The following is a 9,244-nucleotide window of genomic DNA, read 5'->3' as shown; positions in this document are numbered from 1 at the left end:
CTGCACCTGTAGGAAGTGGACCTAATGTTGGGGCTTGTGTTTCTGCTGGTCCTGGCATGTTTTGGAGGTCTGTTCAGAAATCGTGTTCTCATGAATGTGTGGTGTCAAAAGTCACTTTGATAATGAGTAAAGTTGACTGAATAGCTTTTATTGGTAAGGTTATCAATACTTCCCGGGTTGTGGAAAGCAGAAATGCCAGGTTGAAGGTTATTGTGGAGACTGCAAAAGAGAGATTGGGGTAACAGATGTTACTGTTGAAATGGTTGTTGGCATGCTGAACAATCCTAATAGCATTTACTTAAACGATTGTTTGCGGACCGCCATTATATCATAGAAGAAGTCTTTCGTGGACAGATTTTGGGGGGACCAGGAAGATGGGGGAAATTGAGGTTTTGTTTGGAACTGCTAGTGAGTCAAGTGAAGCTAATAGTACAGAAAGTGAGAATGAGTGGGTTACAGTGACAAAGAAAAAGGGAAACGAGCAGTAAAAGCTATGTTGGAAAATAGGGAACTGCTAGACCTGTTTTTAGTTGGAGTCAGGGTTTTGAATCAATGCTACTTGGAAATCCGTTTAACGTCTCCAGGAAAATCTGGAATGTGTTGGAAGAAAGTGTGTAGTCGGTGAGAGTCACAAGAAGTGGTCTCATTTCGATTGTTTTGCGTGTCTGCGGAGTGGAACGCTTCCTGCATGGATTTTCGTAGCAGGGCGCCAATCAATTGGGTTATTTCTGGGGTGGTGTAAGAAATAAATGCAAACAATATAACTGAAGACATCGATGGAGTGGTTGGTGCACGTCGATTGACCTGTATGGTGGATGGAGTAAAGAAGTTAACTTCATCCATGCTACTGTTCTTTGATGAACATATGAAGTTAGGATTCATGAGATACCCTGTAAGAGCTTTTGTGCACAAGCCCCTTCAGTGTCATTCATGTAAAAATATTTGGTCTTATGTCAAGTGTGTGCAGAAGGGAAGAATATCATATGCCAGATTAAGGGAAATGCTGCAACTGTGGAGGTGAACATGTGCCTGAATTTTTGGTGTGCCTTGTTAGGGTGAAGGAGAATGAGGTTGCAAGGGTGTCCTATCTGGAGGCGGTGAGAAAATTGGAAGGAACGAGTGGCGGGGAAGAAGTAATGGTAGTAGAGCCACCACGACCTGTGAATGTTTCTCATCAACCGAGGGATAGTGAAATGCTACATGTTAAAAAGGTGGACTTTGTATTATTTATTGCAATGGTCAAACTGTACAGCACAATTGGAGAATAATTTGAAGAAAATTGGAGTCATTGTGAATGCCGCTGAACGTTTTCTGGGTCTTCATGATTTCACAGCCAAGGCGGTGCAAGAAATCCTGTTGGTGAATGTAGCCTGTGTAGGGATGTATTTTGAAGTGGACTGTGATTGATGTAAGATGTTTTTTAGTTGATGCGTTTTATTTTGTATGATGTCGTTTTCCATCTTTCCCGGAGTTGCTTAATTAATAAATTTTTTAATTTGCTCATTCAATACCCCGTCCAGCTGGTGGCAGTAATGCACAATTAACATTGGATGCCAACCGCCGTTAAACCCCATCGAAGAAGAAGTAAATCCCTCTCGCTTCGACTCTTCTCAAACATCTTATTTATATTTACCATATTGGATCACTCTTTCGGGTAATTGCTGAAAAAATATATTTTTCGATAGTGTTATTTTCCTGGAAAAGATAGGTAAGTGTATGTTAACTATTAATTGTTCACCTCTTTTGGCGGATGGTTTATTCGAGTTCTGAAAGGTGTCCAGCAAGCTAACAGGCCTTGGATTTAACTAGCTAACGTTAGCCCTGCTAGCTAGCTATTTGCGTAGCCAAGCTTATGAATCTTGATACTAGGTTGTGTTTTTTTTATGTCGGTATTTCTAACGCTAAAACGATTATTTGGTTGGATGTGAAAGTTCCAAGTTGTGACAATCCAGTATTTTAGCTAGCTAACGTTGGCTGGTGGAAGGGGGCGGGACGGTGCTTAGTCAAGAAAAACACCGCAAAGCCATCTAGCGCGACATTTTATATACAGTACTTTGGCTTGACAAGCTACTGTAGCTAGCTTGTCCCCGATATAAACGTACCTTTAACTTGTCTCCAGGTATTTGTTATTGCAGACCACGGTTGTTCGCATTGAAATGAATGTTTAAGCATTTCTGATGCATTTACAACATCTTTAGCTACCATCTGAAAGATACAAACTGTTAAGATTGCCAGAAGATACCAACCGTTCCGTTACGCTTGTTTACACTGAGCTGCAGCGTTAACAAGCATAACGGTATATTCTTGCAAACTGTTGAGTACTTTCGGGGGGTTAGCTAGATGGGAGTAACTATTGCAGCAGGACAGCATTTGCAAACGTCCCCATTTCTAATGCATATTAGAAATGGGGACGTTTGTGTTCCCTACAAGTTACTAGTGTCATGATCTGTAAAAAGCAGTTGAAACAATATGTGTTTTAGATTATAATGTAAAATATTATGTTCTAATGAGCAACATTTTAACTGAAATTCTGTTTTTATCTTCTCTCTATTCCCCTTTCTCCCAGGAGAATGGCTGCTGCCGAGGTGAACGATAGTTCTTCCCTAACGAAGGAGGAAAATGAGCTTATGGAAGTCGTGGCCGAAGGCGAGCACACAGAGAACTACCAGACACTCATCGATGCTGGACTGCGGCAGAACGTGGCTGAGAGTCTCGACAACATATTCTCAACCGGTGGGGCAGTCTAATCTATTTTCTAAAGATACACAATGTTGCTCGAGGTTCCATGAAAGGCCAGTTTGTAATAGTAGTAATCTGTCTTGTACCCACAGGGTTGCTGGCGTACGCTGACCTAGAAGAGGGGGTCATCGATGCTCTGCGGGCATTGAATGAAGAGGGAGCGCTCTCTGTACTCTCACAGTTCAAAGAAAGTGACCTATCTCATGTGCAGGTGAGTTACAGGGGGAGCTGAATGAATGAGAATGAATGGAAGTCAGTTTTAATGATGATACTTTCGAGTCTAAGAAGTTGACATTGAGGGGTCTATCATTTTTCCTCTGCTCATAACACCAATACATAAAGCAATTCTGCTGTGGTTTAATTTCCAGAACAAAAGTGCTTTTCTTTGTGCAGCTATGAAGACATACAGACAGAGGGAAAAACAAGGAAGTAAAGTACAAGGAAGTAAAGTACAAGAATCCACTAAGGGTCCTGCTGAGTCCAAGATCAAGGTAAAATGCAGCAGTTTGAAAGTTCATTCAGTTGCGTCATTAGAACTTCCTGTGTGTGTCTGTACACCTGCTCAGGTTGTGTAGTTATGTAGTGGTTATGCTAATGTCTGTGTTCCCCAGGCTCTGCTGGAGCGGACAGGATACACCCTGGACGTCACCACCGAACAGAGGAAATACGGAGGACCCCCACCAGAGGAAGTGTTTAAAGGAGCACAGCCTGGGATTGGAACTGAGGTAAAGCTGCTGGAGTTGCTTCATTTTCAAGTAACATTATTTGAAAGGGTCATGGTCATCGTGGCAAAGCCATTGACTGCTATAGAGAAGATAAATTAGTTTGCAAGACTGTGGCTCCAAGAATGTCAACAGAAAAGTTTTCTATTCCCCGATCACATTGTGTAACCCTCACTCAGGCTCTGTTTTCTGCCTTTAGGTGTTTGTGGGAAAGATCCCCAGGGACCTGTATGAAGATGAGCTGGTGCCTCTGTTTGAGAAGGCTGGCCCAATCTGGGACCTGAGGTTAATGATGGACCCCCTCTCGGGTCAGAACCGGGGATACGCCTTCATCACCTTCTGCGGCAAGGATGCAGCAACTGAGGCAGTGAAACTTGTAAGTTCCTGCAGCCAGTCTATAGTCTTAGTTTATCGTCTAAGAACCAAAGTGTTGTTTCCCAGGCACCGATTAAGCCTGGTCCTGCACTAAAAATAGCTTTCAATCGAGAATCTTCATTGGGTGTGCTTTTTAGTCTAGGGTCAGAGTTAATCTGTGTCTGAGAAACCGGCCCAAGATGTGATACATATTTAATTGGAGCAGTTGTCGGACCACTTTCAGCTACCCTTTTCAACACTACAATGTCATCTTTCCCCTACTCTTGTTTTCAGTGTGACAACTATGAAATCCGGTCTCGGAAATACCTTGGAGTATGCAAATCCGTAGCAAACAACAGGCTGTTTGTCGGATCAATCCCAAAAAACAAGACCAGAGAGAATATATTGGAGGACTTCAGCAAAGTCACAGGTCAGTTAAGTGCAGACCAATTTTGTTTACATTGTTTTATGTTCTGTGGGTCATCATTGGTCAGATATCAGTGATGTGACTCTCCTTCTTCCTCCAGAGGGGCTTCAGGAAGTGATCCTCTACCCCCAGACGGATGACAAGGAGAAGAACCGTGGCTTCTGTTTCCTGGAGTACGAGGACCACAAGTCTGCAGCCGAGGCCCGCCTCTGCCTCATGAGTGACACGGTGATGGTGTGGGGGAACCCGGTCACTGTGGAGTGGGCCAACCCGGTCACTGAGCGCAATGCGGGTGCCTTGGCCCAGGTGAGTCCTCTCTCTCGCTCTCACTTTGTGGATCTCACTCACTCTCTCACACTTCTTTCTTTCTCTCCCCATCTCTTGTTTTTGTTTTACCCCCTCTTTGTTCCACTTCTGTTGTCTTTTATTCAACTTGTGCTTTTATTTATACTTTTCTAAACTGAGTTGAACTTTGATGTCCGTGTGAGTCAGCAGGTGAAGGTCTTGTTTGTCAGGAAGCTGGCCGCCTCCGTCACAGAGGAGCTACTGGAGAAGACCTTCTCTGCTTTTGGCAAAGTGGACCGGTTGAATAAGATAGAAGACTACGCCTTTGTCCACTTTGAAGACAAGGACGCAGCTGTGAAGGTGGGTTAAAACATATTCATTGTTTTCTGTTTTTTATGGGAGGGGGGTTTACCTTGTTTCGGCTATGTAACAATTTTCCTGTTTGTCTTAGGCAATGGCAGAAATGAATGGGAAGGAGCTGGGAGGAGGGGAGATTGAGATAAGAATGGCAAAGAGGAAGAAGGCTCGAAATGCTCAGCGCCAGGCCACCAGAAACCGAAGGTGAGGCCACAGAGAGACTGGGATTTACTAACATCTATTATCTTATCGAGTAGATCTCCCATCATGGGATTACATTGAAGCTGATATGTTTTCTACAGGAATGATGCCGATTACAACCACCCACCGCCACGCATACCTCCACCAGATAGGGTCCGTGGCCGAGGGGGCGGGGACTATGCCGCCTATCCCCCAGATTACAACAGCTACGATGACTACTACGGCTTTGACTATCATGACCCCCGCAGAAGTTACGAGGACCCCCACTACGGTTACGAGGACCCCCACTACGGTTACGAGGACCCCCACTACGGTTACGAGGACCCCCACTACAGTTACGAGGACCCCCACTACGGTTACGATGACCCCCACTACAGTTACGAGGACTTGTACAGCATGAGGGGCCATGGCAGACTGCCCAGCAGGGAAAGCCTACCCCCACTCAGGGACCGCAGACCACCACCCACACAGGGCTATGTGCAGAGGGGTCCACCCATTGGAGGGCCCAGGGATGGCAGAGTAAGGGCCCGTGGGGGACCCTTCCAGCCACAGAGGGGCCGCGGTAACCGAAAAGCCAGGGGGAACCATGGGGGCGGGAAGAGGAAGGCAGACGTCTTCAACCAGCCTGACTCAAAGCGCCGGCAGACCAACTAGCAGAACTGGGGCTCTCAGCCCATCGCCCAGCAGCAAGGTGGCGACTATTTCCGTAACTATGTTTAAGGTAATGAAGAAGACACATGAAAAAGGCATTTGACAAAAATACAACAGAAATACCCCCGAAAAAACATTTGGCTGCAGTTCTTTTTACTTTTTATTCTCTATCCCTCACGAAGAAAAGAAACATCACTGAGAGAGAAAAGTGGTCAGACCCCCAGAATCTGCTTGATTGGCTAGAATTGTATTTTGGCCTATAGATGTGAATGTAACTGTTTTGCTGAATCCTTTCTTACTGTTACATGGGACTTATGTTTTAACACACAAATCACTTTTACCTAAAAGTGTTGTCTAGCATTTCTAGAGGTAAATTCTTTTTTTTGCTGGTACAATAACTTCCTATGTTTTCTTTGGGAAGCCATTGAAGTTTCTCTGTTTGTATTCATAACTTTTTATGTTTATTCCGTTTCAACAAGATTGTTTTATTAAATTGCCAGATGCCATCAAATTTAATGTTGTCATTCAGTATTTAGTCTATTTCTATTTTATCTCATTTCACATTTGGAACAAGATTTTCTCAGCTTTTTGCTCATGGAATAAATCAAGAGACCAAATTTCAATTATCAGATACCAGAAGAATTTATGACAGCGCACAAACAATGTATGAATGACTGAATAAAAACATTTTGGCTCTTTTATTTTTTTAATTGTATTTTTTATTCAGGAAATGCCACTCTTATGATCTAGTAACACCATAGCAGCTTGTTTGTACAACAATGTAGATTTTTCTACCTTAATCTTTTACGTTGGATTAAACTGGAAGACCAGAACAACCAAGAATTCAAATACATTCCACTTCCCTGAAGTTCCTGGTTCAGCTGCAGCTCACCTCCACTCAAACACCATGAGGCGCAATTACTCAGTGATTTGCTATTACAGACCAATAATCTCCAAAGGGTTAAAAGTTGTTAGCAAATTATCATAAGTAATGTCAGTGATGCTAATCGTTTGTCTTTTGTCACTGTAGCAATGACCCCTCAAGCCCTTCAGTATTTCCATAGATAAATGCTCAGAGCAAACATCTTTGGTCCCATTATATCACTGTTTGTATTTGTTTTCTCCTTTTATTCCAACTCATCCAGGTGGTGAAGGGAGAGCAGCATCGCTTGAATGAGGAACAAACTCAACCTGAACTGTGTTCCTTTACAAAAGGGTGAGCTATTATACTGAACAAGAATATAAATGCAACATGGAACAATTTCATAGATTTTTTTGTGTTACAGTTCATATAAGGAAATCAGTCAATTCAAATGAAATAATTAGGGCCTATTCTATGGATTTCACATAACTGGGCAGGGGTGTAGCCATGGGTGGGCCTGGTAGGGCACAGGCCCACACACTTGGGAGCCAGGTCCAGCAAATACAGACAGAAATACTCCTCAGTTTCATCAGCTGTCCTAGAGGCTGGTCTCAGACGATCCCACAGGTGAAGAAGCCGAATGTAGTGGTCCTTGGCTGCCGTGGTTATATGTGGTCTACAGTTGTGAGGCGGGTTGGACGTACTGCCAAATTCTCTAAAATGAAAGAGGTGACTTATGGTAGAGAAATTACCATATAATTCTCTGGAGGACATTCCTGCAGTCAGCATGTCAATTACACCCTTCGTCAACTTGAGACATTTGTGGCATTGTGTTGTGACACAACTGCATGTTTTAGAGTGACCTTTTATTGTCCCCAGCACAGGTTGCACCTGTGTCATGATCATGCTGTTTAATCAGCTTCTTGATATGCCACACTAGTCAGTCAGTCAGGTGGATGGATTATCTTGGCAAAGGAGAAATGCTCACTACTAGGGATGTGAACAATATTTGAGAGAATAAGCTTTTTGTGGTTCTGGAACATTTCTGGGGTGCCTGATGAAGACCTAAGGGTCGACAGGTTTTTTATAAATAAAACCACCTGGGAGCATGAGCAGCAGTGTGTGGCATTTTCCTTTCTGTTTTCCATCTTTTATTTAATCTCATACAATTTGGGACTAGCACTTTACGACAAGCATTTCGCTACACTCGCATTGACATCTGCTAACCATATATGTGACCAATAAAATTGGATTTGATTTGACATGTTACATTTTATATTTTTGTTCCGTATTTAATAGTAGTTTATTGCCCAAAGCGTTTTTGTGAGAAGACCCGTTTCCGGGGTGTAGCTAGACCACCTTCCGCCTTAGGTGTGGAAGGCCGACATCGGCGGAGGTGGTGGAGTGAGACGCAGGCTATAGGGAAAAAAACAAGTCTAGCTGAAACAGATGGATTTTGATGCCAATTTATTCTTTATTATGCTAATGCGACAGTGTTCTGACTGCAGGAGCAACTCATAAGGAAATCAGTCAATTAAATGAATTCATTAGACCCTAATCTATGGGTTTCACATGACTGAGAATACAGATATGCATCTGGGATCTTATATTTCAGCTCATGAAACATGAGGAAAACACTTTACATGATTCTTTAAGTTTGTTCAGTGTACATTGAGTTTGATAAAAGTTCATAGGATTTCCATTGTAATTAATATTCCAAAATAAAAATAACCCTGAGAAACACACAAAGAAAAAAGCTAAGAAGAAGCTCCCCTTGTATCTGAATGCAACAACATAGCATACAGAACAGAGCATTCGGAAAGTTCAGGCCCCTTGACTTTTTCCACATTTTGTTACATTACAGCCTTAATCTAAAATTGATAAAATAATTGTTTAAACTCAATATACACACAGTACCACAATGACTAAGTGAAAAAGTTTATTTTATTAATTTTTGCACATTTATTAACAAACAACAGATGCCTTATGCCTTTACATAAGTATTCATAAGTTTCACGTCTGGAGGAAACCTGGCACCATTCCTATGGTCGTGGTGGCAGCATCATGCTGTGGGGATGTTTTTCAGCAACACGAACTGGGAGACTAGTCCGGATGGAGGGAAAGGTGAACGGCGCAAAGTACAGAGAGATCCTTGATGAAAACCTGTTCCAGAGCGCTTAGGACCTCAGGCTGGGGCGAAGGCTCCGCTTCCAACAGGACAACGACTAAGCACACAACCAAGACAGCGCAGGAGTGGCTTGGGGACAAGTCTCAATGACCATGAGTGGCTCAGCCAATAACTGGACTTGAACCCGATCGAACATCTGGAGAGACCTGAAAATAGCTGTGTTGTGACGTTCCCCACCCAACCTGACAGCGCTTGAGAGAATCTTCAGAGAAGAATGTGAGAAACTCCCCAAATACAGGTGTGCCAAGCTTGTAGCATCATACCCAAGAAGACTCAAGGCTGTAAACGCTGCCAAAGGTGCTTCAACAAAGTATTGAGTAAAGGGTCTGAATGCTTATGTAAATGTTATAATCACATTTATTTTTTATACATTTGTTAATATAAATAATGTTTTTGCTTCATCATTATGTGGTATTGTGGGTAGATTGTTTTATACCGTCATCAATCGCATCCATTTT

The 9,244-nt window shown here is 42.9% G+C and overlaps 1 protein-coding gene across 1 annotated transcript; it reads left to right on the top strand.

The window, feature by feature from the left end:
- The first annotated feature begins 1,535 nt into the window (after positions 1–1,535).
- Positions 1,536–6,437, top strand: LOC112267261 (heterogeneous nuclear ribonucleoprotein R). The gene is made up of 11 exons (XM_024445508.2): positions 1,536–1,654; positions 2,567–2,733; positions 2,832–2,950; positions 3,108–3,230; positions 3,351–3,464; positions 3,661–3,837; positions 4,110–4,245; positions 4,343–4,548; positions 4,735–4,887; positions 4,979–5,088; positions 5,187–6,437. The coding sequence occupies exons 1-11, from the start codon at positions 1,551–1,553 to the stop codon at positions 5,737–5,739; spliced, it is 1,962 nt and encodes a 653-aa protein (XP_024301276.1). The 5' UTR covers positions 1,536–1,550; the 3' UTR covers positions 5,740–6,437.
- The last annotated feature ends 2,807 nt before the right edge of the window (positions 6,438–9,244 follow it).

The sequence above is a fragment of the Oncorhynchus tshawytscha genome, linkage group LG14 (genome assembly GCF_018296145.1).
Source record: "Oncorhynchus tshawytscha isolate Ot180627B linkage group LG14, Otsh_v2.0, whole genome shotgun sequence".
Classification (NCBI taxonomy): domain Eukaryota; kingdom Metazoa; phylum Chordata; class Actinopteri; order Salmoniformes; family Salmonidae; genus Oncorhynchus; species Oncorhynchus tshawytscha.
The sequence above is the reverse complement of the archived record's forward strand: the minus strand, read 5'-3'. Positions and strand labels throughout refer to the sequence as shown.